This window comes from Periplaneta americana, chromosome 15 (assembly GCF_040183065.1).
Source record: "Periplaneta americana isolate PAMFEO1 chromosome 15, P.americana_PAMFEO1_priV1, whole genome shotgun sequence".
Classification (NCBI taxonomy): domain Eukaryota; kingdom Metazoa; phylum Arthropoda; class Insecta; order Blattodea; family Blattidae; genus Periplaneta; species Periplaneta americana.
In genome coordinates, this window is record NC_091131.1 from 87,099,244 (window position 1) to 87,119,662 (window position 20,419).

General features: G+C 34.4%; 1 protein-coding gene across 13 annotated transcripts in view; it reads left to right on the forward strand.

Moving 5' to 3' along the window:
• Window positions 1-20,419, forward strand: part of LOC138715195 (phosphatase and actin regulator 2) — a 1,243,976-nt gene that overhangs the window by 764,536 nt on the left and 459,021 nt on the right. For all 13 annotated transcript variants that reach the window (XM_069847817.1, XM_069847819.1, XM_069847820.1 and 10 more), the window contains one exon: window positions 7,513-7,611. In XM_069847817.1, the coding sequence (XP_069703918.1) occupies window positions 7,513-7,611 (99 nt within the window). The remainder of the gene's footprint in view (window positions 1-7,512; window positions 7,612-20,419) is intronic.

Here is a 20,419-nt window from a genome sequence, read left to right on the forward strand (position 1 = left end):
GTTACCACGTCATCTTATCGTCTTCAAATAGCATTTGTAGTACCAAAGGAACGTTAAATAAATAATTACAATTGTAATTTAGCTCTCCCCTGTCACTCACTACTCCATTATCTTCCTATCTTCACTTCAACGTCTCCAAATAGCCCCTCTGGTTGAAGGGGTACGTTAATACAAGATTACTCTTCTCCACACCATCATGTGCCATAAGCGTGAAATGGAAATGAGAGAATTTTACTCCTCTTTATTCTTACAATAAACTAGAATTATTTTACAAGACATTAGCAGTTTTATAAAGATTTATTTAGAGGAACATTGAGAATAATTTTAAACGCCGTAGTTTGGCGAGACTTCTCCCTTGCTTTTCTTCTCAGTCGGATTTTTGTTAATGGTACTTCATGCAGGGCGACTTGAAGGAAAGGGGTGGCCCTTATAATGATATTTAATGGTCCCATCGTTGTTAAAACGCGCGTTTGCCTTCTAAAAGCATTCGCCATGGTGGAAGGAGTGCTTTTACAAAACGGAGAATTTAATTATATTGATTACTCTCGGAATTCTTAGACAACAGACGGAAGCGTTTATAAAACAACCATTAAACGTCACCAGATGGCATAACTGTCTAGGGCTCACTGTTATGATCTTACTAACGTAGAGTTGAGACTCGTAAAAACTTAATGTATACAGAAACGTCCAAAAGTATGACGGCTCTCCTTTTACGGAGTGAGGGAATCCGTTTTCATCTCTGAAAGTTATAACTCGTCACCTTCCATGCCTCTAGTTTCTGTGTAATGAGTTGGGCAGCTGAAGTGGAAGTAAAATTAACCATCACAAGAAGTCGTCTACAAACAGCCGTGAAAATGAAACAGGGCTTGTTACTGTGCCTGGTGTCCTAATATAGTTTACATTTTCTCGCATGCTCAGACATAACTCATTCATTAAGCTGGAAACTTCTCACACAGGAGAACTACGTTTCGATCCTGTAATTTTATTTTGTTATGGACAAGCCGGCTGAGGGGCTATTTTTATATGCTTCAATTTTTCCTGCTCCTTCCACATTACAATTGAGACGTTTCCCGGAATAACTATTTAACGTACGTTACGTCGTTTTTCCGTTTCTAGCATCTATTGAATTCTTAATAACACATCTTCCTCCTGACAAAATATTATTTCCCTCCAGAAAACACAGCGCTCGCGTCCTCTATAAACATTTGAATATCGTTCTGCGCACTGCTGTTATACCAGCTCTTTGATGTTCTATATCTAAAATTAAAGATTTTGTAGTTAAATTCTTGTTCCAGAGAACACCTCAATTTATCCATAATCACTATTATTATCATAATCATAATTATAATCATTATGTCTTCAGCTTTATATAGTTATATTACCGGTTGTTCTTTATGGTTGTGAAACTTGGACTCTCACTTTGAGAGAGGAACATAGGTTAAGGGTGTTTGAGAATAAGGTGTTTAGGAAAATATTTGGGGCTAAGAGGGATGAAGTTACAGGAGAATGGAGAAAGTTACGCAACATAGAACTGCACGCATTGTATTCTTCACCTGACATAATTAGGAACATTAAATCCAGACGTTTGAGATGGGCAGGGCATGTAGCACGTATGGGCGAATCCAGAAATGCATATAGAGTGTTAATTGGGAGGCCGGAGGGAAAAAGACCTTTGGGAGGGCCGAGACGTAGATGGGAAGATAATATTAAAATGGATTTGAGGGAGGTGGGATATGATGATAGAGACTGGATTAATCTTGCTCAGAATAGGGACCAATGGCGGGCTTATGTGAGGACGGCAATGAACCTCCGAATTCCTTAAAAGCCAGTAAGTAAGTAAGTCTTCATCTTTAGATAGCTTCTTCCACAGTTTCTTTAATCTGCAAGTGTTAGAAAGAATTAGGTCTATAAAAGAAAGAAAACAGTACAATTGGTAAACCCCGTAGAAGAATTTCACGATACACGCACTTGCTTTAGGTGTTCTGAAACTACCTCCCACCAATCCACGAGTAGCGGCGAGTTTCTCGAAAGGGGAGGGGTACCAAGCACCATAATTGACGACTCAACAAGCTTGATATCAATCATCGTTGCCTAATAAATACGAAGATGTTACGTTGAATACCAGTAGCGGCCAACTGAAACCAGGTAGGGTAAGGTTATATTCTAGGGTTCCCATAATTATTTTTTAATCGGAACTTTTCCAAATGTGTACTCAAAAAAAAACCTGGGACATTTTGTAAAAATACGGGACATGTTAAAAATTAAAGAAAACCGAAAATAAATCATCACATATGTTTACGTTTCGTTATAAAGTAATATACATACATTAACATAAATACTACTTTTAAAAATAAGTATAAATCACAAACACATACTTAAAAAGATGCACCTTTAGAAATACTGTTAACAGAAGCGTGAAGAAAACGAGATCTTCGCCATAAGTATTACCAACATTTTAATAGAACTTCATCAGCAATATTTCATGGATTGGCCATGAGGACTTACTTTTCAGGAAGGACATTTAAAATGCGGAACAATTGGAATAAATTCGGGACATAAAAAAAAAAAAAAAAGAGATAGGATTATCCCAGAAAAACGAGACGAACGGGGAAACCTGTACTCACACCACCATAGTGATGTCTCTACACTACTTCTCGTTCACATTATCGTGATAATCAGTAGTGGACTTTAGATATCGGATGAACTTAAATATTTATTGAATTACAAGTATTTGGTTCGTGCTGAAATTAACGTTGATATAATAACAAACTCTGTTCACATTCTTTTCACTTATGTTTCCTTGACTCCAGAGCTAATATGTCGAAGGGATCTGTTGTTTAACAATATATATTGATATGAATAAGGCCATAGATGATTATTTTTGAATATTGCTCACATCGTATAACTTGGATGTGCTTCATTAAAACATGGCGCGACTTCAATTTGTTAGTTTTGTTACCGTTACTTTTGTGGTCATGGAAGGGGGATTACTTTGAGACATTTTATGAACATTTCTTAAAATACTCGCCTTCATATTTGTAATATTTTTTGTTACTATATCTACTTTTGCAGCCCCACCACATATCCTGTAAATTGTGTCTCCTTTCTAGTGATGTAGGTACAAGTTCTTTAAATCTGTTATTCTTTATGTATTTATACTAGATTTTTTTTTACTGGATTAAGATCCCAGAGATTATTCGCGCTTTCAAAACGGAAGTGGAGGAGAATTTCTTATGCTTCATCTTTGAAGTTTGTAAGACACAATTCTATACCGAGAATTTTACTATATGCGTTACAGTTTGTGCCTTGAAGAGAACTTGCAAGACCAATCTGATTTCAAACGATTTTTTTTTCCTGGAATTTGTATTTAAAACACAGTATCCAGATTAACGTATTTCTCATATGTATGTTCATTTTTAATAATGATCATCAGCAGAAGCGTCAGCATCTTCATAGTCATACATAAAAACAGCAGTCTTTTTATTTTAAACAGACCTATAGAAAATTAGCTATGTAATTTTGGCCTCAAAAAGTAAATGTGTAGAAATTAGTGTATATGACCAGGGACTGGTTGATTGGTAATTAAATATCAAGTGTCGAAAAGTACTTTCCTTTTCTTCCATTAGTTTCAGCCTTCTTCAGTACTAGCGCGCTGATCTTCCATTCAGGCTATCCGGGCTCGATCCGCTGCCATAGTCCGGGTCAGCTTACTTAATATCCATTTTTCCCCCATTACTACATAAGCTAGTGGATTATGGTGATTTTTCTAGTTTGCAGGTTGAATTTTCTTTTACCAACATCGTTTCGAATTTCGGTACTGAGAAATACTATGACTGATAGAGATTTTATAACTTATGTTGGCAGCAGTGACACAAATTGTCAGTAGTTTAAATTCTGAAAATTCAAATTATTGCAGATTTCTGAGCTCATTACTGGAAGCTAGTGAAATTTGTACATACTAATAATTAATTAATCCCAGTATTAATATTAATGCATAATAGTTATTGTATGTGTTGCTTTGTGTTCTGGTTACAATTTCAAGATTAGAGTGAGATAAGCTAAGTGTAAATACATATAACATGTTTCGTGTGATGCATGCCCTTGGGTAATCGATAGAAATACTATTTCACATTTTAATTAATTTTTTTTCGTGTTTAGACTTTTATTACAATAATGTAGTAAATATTTTAAAGCATACATTTCAAAGTGGCATTCGTTTTCGGAATTCATACTAATCATTTCACGTGATCAAACAAAATATATTTTTAGGTTAGGTCTCGTGAATCGTAAACTGTTTAATCAAAGCAATGAATTTCATGTTGTCAGACAAAATGCATTTTAATATTAGATCATACACTAACCTACTAACTACTAACATAATGTGAGAGGTCCAGAAGAAAAATATACTCTCACAAGAAAGAATCTTTTAGAAAACACCTCCCGAACATAAAGATGAGATGTGGTAAATAACCAAGACATCGTTATTGTTAATACTATATTATTATTATTATTATTATTATTATTATTATTATTATTATTATTATTATTATTATTATTATTATAGTACATGGCATTGTGTGATTTTATTCTCTTTTGGTGATATCTAGTATTAATTGGCAACACTGAAGAGACGGCCAAATTAGTCTTTTAGGAACTACTCTTACGTGATCCTCAGTATAGGTCGCGATGGAATTTGTGGTGGATAAAGCACATGCTGTAGAAGATTTTTCTCGGAGTACTCAGTTTTCTCTTTCATTCCCTCAGCACTCTTTACCGTCATCTATCATCTGCAGTGGTTAAAAGAAGGTTGGAGTGAGGTCTTAGGAGTCGTACGGGTTTTCGATGCTGATAAAGGAAGGGCTTGGGGCTCCTGGCCCTACAGCATATCACACACACTTCTAGGAATGGGACCTGACTTTATCACGACTGAGGTAGGATGGATAACCTATGTCTCAGCATTGGCTTCATGAATACCACGCAAGTCAGCCATCGGGTACTTGTACAATCATTGCAGTGTGTCATGTAACTCTAAATTCAAAAATTCGTCCCGGATCCGGCTCTTTAGAAAAATCAATCAAAGCCAACCAAGCCTAGACGGAATTCGTGTGACAAACAAAATGATGTCATGTTTACTTCCCGCCCTTATACAGGAAAAGAGCAGTTACACTTCATCTGTTGTGATTAACTTTTCCTTCCCAGTTTCCTCTAAATCCTTTATAGAGAATAACTTCTAATGTAAAAATATACGTTTATTCTTAGGTGACTTACAAGCAAATCACCTGTTGAATTTTGCATTCTAGACGCATACAAATGTAACAGATACCAATAACTATGCCTGGACTGACTCCGTGCTGCTCATTTTTATGCATTTACGTGCATATTTTGAAGACAAGATATTTATATTATAAACATCGCATTTTTAATTAACTTTACTCTGTTTAAACTAAGATGTATTAGGAAAGTGGCGTTTATTTACTGTAGAAGATACTCAAAATCAAATCATTATTTTTTTTCAGTAGTTCATACTTTCATAAATGTTGCAACACATCTTTCTCGCTTCCGTATCTTTTAAGTATTTGTGACGTCTTAACACGTAAATATCATCGGATAAAATGTAACTTTATCTAAAGTAAGCTCAGTTATGTCTTATATTACTGTATTGTCATAATTGTTTTTTTTTCTCCATAATTTAGTATATCAGTTACTGCCATAATTAGTTTTGTTCTTGCTTGTGTATTGTAATTACGTTTATTTGCTTGTCTCGTCTTTGTTTCTTATCTCTATCGAAATTCATTTCACAGGCAATATTTTAATAATAAGAAATATTTAATTGATTTGTTGTTCGCACTATTCTTTCGTGCCCTTCCTCTTTCTTATCTTTCTCCTTCTCTACAATATCAGCATTATTATCATTATCATCTTCCACGGCTGAATTTGTTCATCTTTCCGCAATCTACAGGTTCCAATATTTTCTAAATGTTCCTCACCCCTTCTTTAAGATAATCGTAGCGGATATTCATTATAATATAACGTTTAAAAATATTAACTGATTTAATCTTTTATACATATGTGTATGTGTGTATGTATGTATATAGGGTAATTCACGAGGATTTATAGTTCCTTAAGGAGCTTATTTCCGAAGACATTCTGAGCAAAAAATGTCATGTAAATATTTGTCCTAATCTCAGAATTACACTAATTTGAAGTTGTTTGTAAAATGCCATTATTCCTCATTTTAAGGGTAAAATAATATTGCAGATAAAGAATGAACTATTCAGGAGTATTATTTCTTTAAATAGCTGAACATGTGTTGTGAATTCCATAGTTGCTTCGTACAGAATTTTTTTTTTTTTCAGATTTATTTTTATCACAAAAATTGTTACAAATCATGCCACTCTTGTAAATTCTTTAAGACTGTACATTACGATGCATAATTAAACTATAAATAATCAAGTTCCTAAAGTCGTGTGATTTGTAACAATTTTTGTGATAAGTGCGTAAGAATGATGTCATTTTTAGTTAAAAATTGAAACACAAAATCTGTACAAAGCAATTAATAAAACACATTTAGCTTCAGAACACTAACCAATTAAAGAAATGACACTTCTGAATAGTCTATTCTCTATTTGTAATATCTTTTACCCGTAAAACTAAAGAAAAAAGGTATTTTACTAACAACTTCAAATTAATGTAACTGTGATTCACATTACATGTCAGTAATTACATTCTTATAGTAATGTGGATTCACAATTTTGCATGCAATGCTACAGTTACATTTATTACATGAACATTTTCTTGTAGAACGCACTATTGTACCTAAATTTCATACCTACTAGTTTATTCCCTCTTTTTACCTAAACGTCACAGTTTTTATGCCTAGTCAGTAAACTTATCTTCTATTTCTCTCCTAAGTAATATTTATTTTCCAATTCTATTTTTCATTATTATCTAGTAACATTAATATATTTATTTTACTGCACTACGTATTCGTTACTCTACTTTTTCTTCCATTTTTCAACTAGTCACATATTATCTTTCGTTGTATATATATTATCAATAGTTATTACTTTGCACTACAACAGTTTCATTTTTCCTTTTACTGTTTTCTGAAGCCTAATACATCACCTCCAACTAATTTCTTTTACTCTCTTCTTCATTCCAAAATTAATGACTTAATTTAATATATTCAAAATGGTCATTTCCAGTACTCCTTTCTTGATCCTTTTTTTTTTTTTTTTTTTTACCAGTTTACTTATCTCTATCTCATTCTACTTACTACTAATCACTAATCACTGCTTTTCCCTGTACAAATAGATTTCGTTGTTAGATATATTTCTTACATTAAACCACTGTTCCCTAATTTCACTCATTTTCTCATATAGTATAAAATTAATCAATGTCCCTGTAATTTTCAGTCTTATGCTGGTATGAGTCTGAGAGCAAAGCACGTAATACCATGAATGAAAGTTTAATATTTTGTGTTAACTTTGTGATGCATTTGTTTCATTCCAGCCCTAGAGCGGAAGATATCCGTACGGGCCAACAGGGACGAACTTGTACAAAAGGGTATTCTCATGCCAGAGAGCCCAACTTCCCCTCTTCCCGAGCCAGGTGAGTTGAAATATATATATTTAATATCACTTTTATGTCTGTAAAGTTAGTAAAATTGTTCATTTTCCTAAACGACTTCATTATTGTTATTTGTAAGTTTGTAAATTCTTTTAATGGAATAAATTTAAGCCCCATAATTAGAAGTTTATTACTTCATTTCATTTGCCGAACCGCGTGGTGACGTCAGTATTTAAATGAAGTAATGTTCAAAATTTCCGTGAAATGAAGTGACGAAGTTCATGTGTATCTACCTGCCATCTAGCGACAACGGTAAGAAACACGTACGCTGCGCTAGTGGTGTTTGGCTGTAGATGGCGGCGATGACTTCGTTTAGCAGCTCCGTCAGTAGATGGCTCTGTGGTTCACTTTTCTTTCGTGTTCGCTCTGCACCCCGGACAAGGAATGGCGGACGATTCGAATTACGTGATTGTGTTGGTGTAATTTGATGAGTATACAAATAGTTTGTCAGATTTTAACGTGTTAAAGTGAAGTGTTCCAATTGTGTTAATACTTAGTGTTACTATTTTACATTTTATTATTGATCCTAATACTTATTTTCTTTGTGAACAGTATATATATTTTCGTGTTTTGTGCGAGTGTTTCGAGTGATCTTGATCCTCAAGCATGGACACTACATTAGTTAATGATCAATTTGATTTACACACAGACTTACCACGCATCTCAATTCAGAATCAGAAATCCCTCTATCCAAGTGAAACTATAAATGAAGAAATGGAAACCTCTCAAACTTCGAATAATGCAATAAATAATTTTCAACACATATCTGCAGAATCAACAATGAAACAATTGAAGGTGAGGAAAGAACCAAATGACAGCGATGATGATGAGTATTTACATCCAAAAAGACCATTACGATTTTATTCAGCAAACAAAATAGCTAAATCAATGGTAAAAACAAGCATACCCACTAACAATAAATTTCAAGTACTAGCCACTGCTTCTTCAATGACGTCAAACTCTGATAGTATAGATGTAGTAAAAACAACAGAGACAAATTCACTAAATGTCAATTCCAATCCACAAATGTCTACAACATCAAACTCTGTACAATCAAAAACAAAGAAACCTCCACCCATTGTTTTAACTACAAAACTACCCAATTTCTTCTCCGAAAATCAGAAATTCCGCACCAACCTACAGAGCAACCTAAGAATTGTTTATTCCAATGAAGGTATCAAATATTTGTGCGATAATGATAAAGATTACAATAGACTCGTGGATATTTTCAGTGCTAACAAATATGAATTTTATTCTTTTACTTCGACCAACAATCGTCCGATAAGAGTTCTGATTAAAAATCTTCCACCCAATATCACAGAAGCGGAAATTTCAGACGAACTTAAGTCTCTCAACTTTCCAGTATTGAATGTTCAACAATGGATACAAAACAAAAATGATGAGAATTATTCTTACAGATTACCCATCTTTCAAATTACATTGGAAAATAATCCAAAATCAAGAGAAATATTGCAATTAAACAGCATAAACAACATCATCATTAAAGTCGAGGCTTATAACCCTCAACCTCGTTTACGTCAATGTCATAATTGCCAATCTTTTGGACATGTATTTTCAGGTTGTAAACGAGAACCAAGATGCTTAAAATGTGGGGATAAACATTTAATAGCTCATTGTCCATTCAAAGGGCCTGATTATACCCCTAAATGTGCAAATTGTCAGGGAGAGCACACCTCAAACTACAGAGAATGTCCAGTTTTTAAAAAACATATTGACCTTTTCAATATGAGATTATCAAATAAGCCTGTACAACAATCAATGCCACCTACACTCAATAATAAAGAATTTCCTCCACTGCCAAAGAGAAGGTTCCCTCAAAGCCAACAAAACATGTACACATCAAATACTTCGTCCACCATGGAGGATTTGAAATCCATTCTGAATATTTTCAAAAACATAAACCTGCAAGAAATTTTAAAGAAATTAAGTGAAGTTTCACAAAAGCTTGGACAATGTAATGACACATGGTCTAAAATTATTATTCTGATAGAAAGTGTACTGACCTTCTCAACTGCAGATGGCTGCACAACCTAAATCAGTAATTTCAAAACCACTTATTATTTTAAACTTCAATGCAAACGGATTGAAAAATCAACTATTAGAATTTACAAAGTTCTTGCAAGACAACACTGTTGACATTGCTTGTGTAAATGAAACACATTTAAATCGAACAGACAATATAAAAATCAAGAATTATAAAATCTACAGAACTGATAGGGAAAATAAACCAGGTGGTGGAACTGCAATACTAATTAAGAAAACTATTTCTCACAATCCTATTAAAATATCGAACCTGGAAAATGTTGAATGTACTGCCATAACTATATTGCTCAATCATCGTGAAACAACAATAGCAGCTGTGTACAACCAACCTACAAAACCTTTGCTCTTATCAGACTTAGATAAGCTCATACATACTACCAAAAATTTCATTATTTTAGGAGATTTAAACGCTAAACATCAAAGTTGGAACTCTTTAACTCAGAACTCAAGAGGGAAAGTCTTACAGATTCACAGTACTCAAAATAATTATGCAATTGTAACTCCTGACATCCCAACATTTTACCCTCATAATGCTAGATCTGCACCTGATATTCTAGATGTGGCCCTATTTCATCATACTGCAAACATACTGTCTGTTACAACAACAGCTGACTTAAATTCTGATCACAATCCTGTACTACTAACCATTGATTCGAGCGAAGGTCACACACTTTTCACGAGGAGTGAAAGAATTACGGATTGGGATTTGTACAAAGAAATTCTTACCAATATCCCTGGAAATCCAACAATTCAAACTAAAAGTGATATAGATACAGCTATACAAATATACACATATACAATTAAAGATGCCTTCGAAAGAGTTACTCATTACAAGTCATATAAACAAGTGCAATATAAAAATATACAACTTGAATCACTTCTAAGTCGTAAAAGGGTACTCAGAAGAAGATGGCAGAAATACAAGATTCGTGCAGATAAAACTGCACTGAACAAAATTCAAAAAGATGTCAAGAACTTACTTACAGAACTCAGACAGGATAATTTTGATGAAAAACTTCTTCTTTGTGAATCAGAACCTTCAAAATTGTGGAAAATTAGTCGTGCCTTGACAGGGAAAAGAACCAGACCTGAAAACCATGCGCTGAAGAACTGTGATGGAACAGTTGTGTATAGCGATCAAGGCAAAGCAGATATTATTGCCAGAGATTTACAATCACGGTTTCAAACAAACAGTCTTGCAAAATGTAATGATAATTTCACTCGTGATGTAGAATTCATACTTCAAAACTATTTCAGTAAACGTCCAGAAAGTTCACCAGAAATTATTTGTCCTTCAGAAGTAAGAAACATAATAAAAGATCTAAACCCTACGAAATCACCTGGTCCTGATCATGTTCATAATCAGTTATTACAAAATCTTCCTTTACCAGCTGTAACACATCTCACAAAGATTTTCAACTCTTGTCTTCGATTAAATTATTTTCCCTATGAATGGAAGAAAGGAGTTATTATTGCACTCCCAAAACCAGGAAAGAGTCCATTATATCCGGAAAATTTAAGACCAATTACTTTATTAAATACTATGAGTAAAATCCTGGAAAGAATCATCTTACAATTTATTTCACAACAAAAATGTTACATACCTAATGAACAGTTTGAATTCAGAGAACACCACAGTACAACACATCAACTCTATCGTTTATGTAATCACATAAATTCCACTATAGTTAGTGGTCAACACACAGTTTGTGTCTTCCTAGATGTTGAAAAAGCATTCGATACTGTATGGCCTCAAGGTTTGCTTATAAAATTGATAACGTCTGACCTACCTGATACCTATGTGCATATCATAAAGAGCTTCCTAACAGAAAGAACCTTCGAAGTGAAAATCAATAACACATTCTCTTCCGAAAAAACAATAAATGCAGGTGTTCCTCAAGGTGCAGTTTTATCACCTACACTTTTTAATATCTATACAGCAGATTTCCCTCGCCACAAAAACTGTCGCTTCGCCCAGTATGCTGATGACACAGTTATATTCACTTCAGACATGGATATTCACATTGCATATAATAATTTACAGGATTACTTAAACAAGATAGAAAATTGGCTCATAAATTGGAAAATAAAAATCAATGCCTCTAAGAGTTCTGTAGTAATTTTCACTAAAAGAAGACCGCAAGAACCATTTGAACTGAAACTTTTTGATGTAGTAATTCCAAATCAAAAAGAAACAACTTATTTGGGAATACTTTTGGACCATAGACTTTCTTTTAAGCCTCACATGAATAAAATTGCTGCCAAAGGATATGCTATGTTTCAACGTTTGTATCCTTTATTCAAGTCGCCATCGCTGAGTTTGTGGACTAAGAAAACTTTCTATATAACAATAATCAGAGCTAGCCTCCTATATGCATATCCAGCTTGGTCATCTGTCAATGGGTCTCTACTGAGAAGACTGCGTGGTGTACAAAGAACAGTTCTGCGCACAATTGCTGGAGCTGATTACACAACATCCAATAAATTTTTACATGAAGTTTTGGACATAGCATCAATTGAAGAGTTTTCGGAAAATTTAAAATTCAAATTTATACAAACATTGAAAAATCATCCAAATCCTCTGCTACAGAAGTTTAATCATCAAACATAAATAATAAAACCCAAGTCATACCAGCCATATCTTTTACAAATTCATCATGGTTTAACATCAAGGACTGAAGAACTAGACTGAACAATTTCAAAGTGTTATAAATTAAAGGAGGAGTCAAAAGCAAGTCAGCTTGATCTCCGGTCATATAAACTTTCAGTGAAACAAGATGTTGGTTGGTTGGTGTTCGCTCTCTTCATAGGCCTACACCCGAAACATCGTGTCCATTGAAGATTAATCATAGAAATTACTGTAACAGTTCCATACATCAGTTTAATTAGTACGCACGATAAAAGTCTATGTCTCAATTAACATTGAAATTACACTACCGAAAAATTGAATGAACTCTTAACAATATTTTATTATGTCATGGCGTTATGTAAGAAACAATATCACGATAAAACTATAGAGTTACGTTTTTAGCAAAATGTAATCATTGTAATTCACATAAAAAATTCCAGCCGTTTGTGAGTTGTAGGCATTAAACAAAATATGTACAGTAGTTGAAGAGAAGTTGCTGTACGCGAACAGTCAAAACATGTGCCGAAAACCACTTTTTCTGTAACTGAAACACTGAAATCGTGTACTTCCGTAAACTTGTCGAAATGTATTTTAGCAGCATCAATGGTTGGTTACTATTCATTTCGTAGACTTCCAGTGAGGAAGTAAAGAAGTGTGTTAACGTGGGATGAACTGTCCCTCTTCTGCATTCTAACCAAAATGTTCCTCTTGGTGCACATGTAAGGCATAATCTGTTAAAATCGCATATGCCAGTGTATAAGACGTACGAAACGGATTAGAAATAAAAGAATAAACACAATAGAGACATTCAGATGTAATTTATCTCAGGTGGAATGATACCTAGTCTTCTACAATAAATAAGTAATTAAGTGAATAAATAAATAAATAAATAAATTGAATAAGTAAAAAGTGAATAAGTAAGTAAATATATAAAACTGCAGGAAAACAAATATTGATTTATTTCACATCATTAACAGAATGGAGAAATCAATTAAAATAATTTAGGCCTACTCTTGAGACAGGATCATAATATTAATTATTTTTACTTAGTTCATGATTCACTTGTGTTTTGTATGGATATAAGTGAAGCTTCTTTGTTACTCTCGTTTTCTGACGATTTGGATACCCTGCTTTCCTGAGCTAAGCGTTTTAAAGATTTTCGCGGGGTTTGTTCGAGCCTGGCACCTATTAATCTAATTTCTCTTTAGTGTGAACGGGAAGTCTGTCAGATTTTCTTTTATTCAGAACGGAGCTTGTTCGTTTTTTTTTTTTTTTTTTTTTTTTTCAAACTTTTCCATTAATCTGCGGATCGTGGTTCTGTTAGAAATGTTTTCACCTGAGAGCTCACGTTGAATAAACGCATACATTTTCGTATAGAACGGTATCTGTAATATTTCTTCACAAGTAACACTCGCAAGAAACTGTACATATTCACATATTCACCATACGGCAGTACGATTACGACTGAATACAATAACGAACCGCTTGCCAGCCTATTGCTCGTCCTCCCTTCTCCTGCCCGCTGGCTATAGCGAATTAAAATCATCCCGAGTTTAGCGCGGGCTACAAGCGATGCGTCACTTCAGAGATTCCCTGTAAATACCAGGGAAGAAATGCGAGTGTCCGTTGAGGTTGAACTCGTCGTGCTCCAAGTTATTATCAATTTATTACCGGAAATTAGAATGATCACAGTTTCGCACTACCGATACGTTACAGTTTTTCTATTGGGCGCATCAACATAAGAAACATAACGCTTACTCGTCATTCACTCACCACAATGTTTGAAATGAACGAAGAACACGTGAGTTTGTGCATTTTTTTTGTGTTCTTGCACTCGTCGGTATGAAAATTGCCGTATTTTGGTGTAAGGAAGTTTTGTTCAACCTATACTGAAAGGGACATCAATATCAAACAGTAATAAAAAATTTGATCACCATAGAGCCCCGTTGAGATTATGAAAACTAAAGGGAAATAGGCAGGATGGTATGTAAATACTTCTCTATATACGATCATTATAAAGTTTGTATTGTTAGTGAATATCGTCTACAATATGCCACATTATTGTACCAGTGCCATAAGACTAACCATGCCAACTGAAACGTAATGACTCCTATTATGACGGCATAACTTGAAATAGTATGCAGCGAATTCCTATGAAGACCTCTGCCTAACAAAATCTGTTGTCGGGCGGAGAGTGGTCGTACGTCGGCATATGAACCCGGAACATGTACCTTCTTTCTATTCCTCTGCACAGAACATCCTTCTACTCATCATCTTTCAGCATATTAATTCCACGCCTCGGGAATTCTCTCCCTGACCATGTCGGAGACTGTCGGACAATATCAAAATTCAAATTTAAATTAAAAAACCACATTCTAGTTCATGGAATTGCTTGTTGAAAACCTGGCAGGTTGCGCAACTTCGACTTAACCCATGATCAGGCTTCGAGACTTCGGACCCAATAGAGCAGTTCAGTGAGAAATCCGCATAACGGCGTACTGAGTATAGTGGTAAAGCGTACAGTGGGTGGGGTACTGTAGAATGAATGCCAACAAATACGCAAAGGAAAACGCTCTGGATTTGAAGGTTCTGACGAATAATTTGGTTTTCATACAAACATTTTTTCAAACTGTGTCTAAAACTATTACACGGTTAGAAAAGTCAGAACAGGAGATGCCGGAAGCCCTCAAATTAGTTGAGAAAATTACACAGAGAATTAATGAGACACTAAGTACACCGGTTACTGAACGTGTAAAACAGAAGTGGAAATCAATTTTATTTAAAAATAACGGACATGAAGCATTGTGTAACATAAACAGAAAATTAGTGGACATAGAGTCACCCGAGAATAAAGGACTGTCTCTTAGAGACTGCAATGATGTTAGATTTCTTCGTTTTGCTCCTATCACGTCATGCGACGTAGAGCGCAGCTTTTCACAGTACAAACTGTGTTTGGCAGATAAGCGAAAAATATTTACGTTTGAGACACTGAAAATGTACATTGCAATTCGGTGCTGTAACTGCACTTCCTAAAGACGACCAATAGGATAAATGAAGAAATTAAAATTGCTACATATTTATTTCCGCCATTAACACTTTGTATAATTAAACACAAATACTTATAAAAGTCAGGAGAATAAATACTTTTCACATTCTTTTGACATTGTCATTGTGTAACGTATATTTACTTTCAGAATCTACATATATGTGTATTTTCCCCATACTACCGTACTGTACTCTAAATAGCAACGTTGTTACCTCAACACATGTCTACCTTTCACTACCTGCAGCGAGTCAACAACCTATAGTACATGCACAGTAAACTTATTGTATCGGGTCCCAAGTCTCGAAGCCTGCCCATGACATAGTAAATATTGTAACTATGCTGTTGTAAAATTGGCAATTAATATGTAATGTATTAATTATTATTATTATTATTATTATTATTATTATTATTATTATCAGTTATCACTATCATCATTGCTATCTCTGTTTTTCTTTCTTTTTTTTTTTTTTTTTTTTTTTTCTTGTATTACCTCGATGAGAGCTCTATAGTGTTATTTTGTCCTGTTGACCCTCTATAGGGCTTTAATTTAATTTTTATTATATTCATCAGTGTTTGTATTTCTTCTTTGTATTTATATGTGCTATCTGGTAGGATGGAAGAGAAGGCCTTATGGCCTTAATCCTGTCAGATTAAATAAATAAATAATAAATAAATAAAGTAGCTATAACTTTATAAATTAGTTTCATAATATACTATTATGAACTCGGGGCCAGAAGACAGTGACTAGTCTGCATCGTGCTCTAGCCAGTTTACCAACGGAGTAGAAGGCTGGAGTGGCCTTCAGAGTAGATAAAAACTTCCATTTGCAGAACAAGAACTTGGGATTTCGAACTCTATGTTGGAACTTAATATTTCCGACGCCTCGTGAATACTCGCAGGCTCTTCGTCAAATACGTATCATTACACACAAGACCTTAAGGGTCACCTAGTCTATTGGACCCTTTACATCTGGCTAGCCCAAACAACTCTTTTCAGGCCCATTGAACTACTTTCGTATTTCGTGCTGTTAGTCGGGTACTGTGTATAACCCGGATCAAATGAATGATTTGAATGAATATAGGGTTGTGTAGTTGAAGCGTGTGCAGAGTTGGAAATGATCCAATAAATTTTAATTGGTCTGTGGTATAACTATTTTCCATAGTTAAATAACTGTAAAAACATACGAGTTTGTGAAGATAAATATTAAACAATTTGATCAGTCTCGTGTTTACCAATTTAACTGTTCTGAAAAACAAACAAACAGAGTTACGAAAGTTATTTCTGTTTATTGCCACTTAAACTTGATTGTTTTTCAAAACGGTTAACTTTTTGTCGACAGTTACCTAACGTTGCACAGTAACACAAGTCAAATACGGCGTATTATATGCATCGTTACTACCAGGAAATATTTATTGTACAATCAACTCTTTCACTTATAAAGTTTCCTAAACTGTTCAGTTTCAATATTTATATTGTTTTCCTCCTGTCTGTGAGTTTCATTATTGAGATTGTTAAAAAAATCCAACTTAACGGATTGCGTTTGTTCAAGAAATGTTGCACCGGATAGATGATGGCAATAAATTTAATTTCTCAGTCATTTTGTCTTCCCTAATAAAGTGAACCGACATAACTGTGGATCGTAGGGAAGTGAAAACACACCTTTCAAAACTGAACTTTTAGTGTGCCTCTCCCGCAGTCTCTCTTACCGGAACTTTTTACTTTTTTAGGAGAGTACAATAACTTGGATGACTCATGTTACTTGAACATTCAATACTGTGAAATTTTTAAAATACCTCAGGGATACTAATCATTTCCAGAAAGATGGATCACCACCCCACTACACCAAAGGAGTCAAAGTCTATCTAATAATAATAATAAAAATGATAATAATAATAATAATAATAATAATAATAATAATAATAATAATACGAAGTAATGATATTAGTAGTGTTGATATTATTTATTTATTTATTTATTTATTTATTTATTTATTTATTTATTTATTTATTTATTTAATCTAGGAGAGCTAATGCCAGCAGGTCTTCTCTTCCGCCCGCCAGACTCTAATTAAATACAATAGCCTTCTGCCTTACCTATTACAATTACAATAACAAAAGTATCTAGAACGTACAACAATAATATGACACTGATGATAATAACAGATAGTAAGATTAAAAGTAAATAATAAAATGCTAGAAAAGTAAATTAGTGAAACAATAATAAAGATTGATTGATAATAATAATATTATTATTATTATTATTATTATTATTATTATTATAAGATAATTTAAATATTTATCCCATTATATGCGTAAGCATTAAAAAAAAAATTAAAACTACTACTATTGCTATTGAGAATTATTTGATAAATACTTCCTTAGTTTATCTAGGCAACAGTTTCCAGGGAGATTGGATTGGAAGTGCAGGTCCCATTTTGTGGCTTCCTAGGTTAGTCGGTATGAATCCTTTAGTGCTAATATTCGACAGAAAATTCATGGAACTTGTGGATCTTTATAACTATTGGAAATGCTACAAAACACGTGAAGGAAATTATAGAGCATCGCTTGCCTAGACAATTCTCAGGCTACCTATGGAGCACATATAAAGGTCTATTGATATTTGGGACATTGCACGTATTTATGGGTGAAATAAATCTTTATTCTACTATTTGAATGATTTACAGAAACATGATTTTTATAGGTAGTAATATCGACGAACATTGAATACATTGATTCATTCCCTATAATACACATGATTATACTACATATGTTTGTTTGTGTGTGTGTGTGTGTGTTCTTTTTTTTTTCTCAAGTTGTACCTAGTATTCCGGCTACCCGAATATGTATGTAAGGATAGTTTAGTGGTCATCTTGTATAGTTTTTGGGCTAGCTAGACATAACTGACCCAACAGAGTAAGTCTTTGTTGGTCCGCCTCCTTGGTCTCGAGGTAGCGTGCTAAACTCTTGATCAGGGTGGCCCGGGTTCGATTCTCGGTCGTGAAGTCAGGGGATTTAATTCGGACCTCGTCATGGGGACTGGTTGTCTGTCCATTGTCCAAGTGTGTGTTGTGTCTCGCAGTGACTCCCGGGTACCCTGACCCAGTACACAGGGGAGTCCTACAATGTGTGCATGTGTTCAGTAGAGTTGTGGGTCTAGGTACAATAGCCTCAGGCTGCGGTGCCGAAATTAGTAAAAAAATTGTCTTTTGTGACGTGACGCTGATGACGGAAATCGTAATTCCGACACGTCGTCATAGGTATTAAGTTTCTATACACGGAAAGTCCACACCTGTAGAGTAACGGTCAGCGCGTCTGGCCGCGAAACCAGGTGGCCCGGGTTCGAATCCCGGTCGGGGGAAGTTACCTGGTTGAGGTTTTTTCCGGGGTTTTCCCTCAACCCAATACGAGCAAATGCTGGGTAACTATCGGTGCTGGACCCCGGACTGATTTCACCGGCATTATCACCTTCACTTCATTCAGACGCTAAATAACCTAGATGTTGACACATCGTCGTAAAATAACCCAATACAATAAATAAAATATACAGAGAAATACGATATTATTCTTCTGGAAGCAATCACGGTGACTCGTAAAATATTTAATCTCTTAGTCCCTTTCATAATGCTGGACTCCTGCCCTTGCAGATCAAAATCAATCGCTCTACCGACGGAAAATACCAGGTCTTTTTTCAATTCATATTGACTTAATAAATGGGACGTAATGCAGTATATTTTCAATCAGCGGTTTCCTTACGTCACTAACGCTATTCATTGTGTTGTAAATGGAATTGGTTCCATTTCAAAGTGGCGGGTACGTGAAATGTGATTAATTATAATCTGCTAATGGAGTCGGGACATGTACGCTACTGCAGCTTCTTAGGTCCCGTGTAACTAGTGCTGTCACTGAAAATGTCTGTAGGGGAAATATCGCAAATCAATAGTCCATGTAGTCTCCGCACCTAACCGCGCTCTGTAGCAACTGTGTACATCATTGTAAAGCTACTGCTGACAATTGTATTGTGTTTGTACGATGCCTTTTTCATCTTTGACGGTTTGTATTTTCTTTATTTTTTCTATTAAAAAAGTCTATAAAACAGCATTTTGGAGGACTAGTATAGTATTTTTTTTATTTGACGATTTTATCACTCGAAGGCTATTCAGTCATTGAAATAGATAAATAATAACTTCATCTACGACAAAGAATGAGTAGTCTACGGAAAAAACAGACCTGCCCGACATACTCTTTATTAACTACAAATCTCGTTTTTTTTTTAATTAAATTCATTTCCGATAAGATTTTACTTATTTGTGCTCGGACTCGTTTTGATGGAAACATATTTAGACTTGTTTACCTGCGAAAAAGTTACTTTGGATCTCGTCTGCTGTCTGTTAGTGTTATCAGTTCAATCATGCCAAAAACTCGCCAAGAGCTTCTTCAAAGGTTTCCATTTTTAAACTGAAATCCCCCAAGTTTTCGATGTTATTTGTGTTGAATCATATTTTATAACTTACGATTAATTTTTTAGATAATTTAAATTTTGAATGCCGTATATATAATAAGATACAATGGGACATAATGTGTCATTATTCATTGGGTTAACTAAGGCAAATATGTCTCTACGCCTTGAATTATTTCCAGTGTAAGCAATATTTGAAAATTAAAAATTACAGAAGATATGAGAAAAGTGAGATCGACTATTGCTAAATTTTTTTGTATTCGACAGATATTGGAGAAAAAATAGGAGTATAAGGGTATAGTACATCAGTTATTCATAGATTTCAAAAAAGCATATGACTCGGTTAAGAGAGACGTTTTATATAATTAAATGAATTTGGTATTCCCAAGAAACTAGTTCGATTAATTAAAATGTGTCTCAATGAAACGTACAGCAGAATCCGTATAGGGCAGTTTCTGTCTGATGCTTTTCCAGTTCACTGCGTACTAAGCAAGGAGTTACACTATCACCTTTACATTTTAACTTTGCTCTAGAATATGCCATTACGAAAGTCCAGAATAACAGAAAAGTTTGAAATTGAACGGGTTACATCAGCT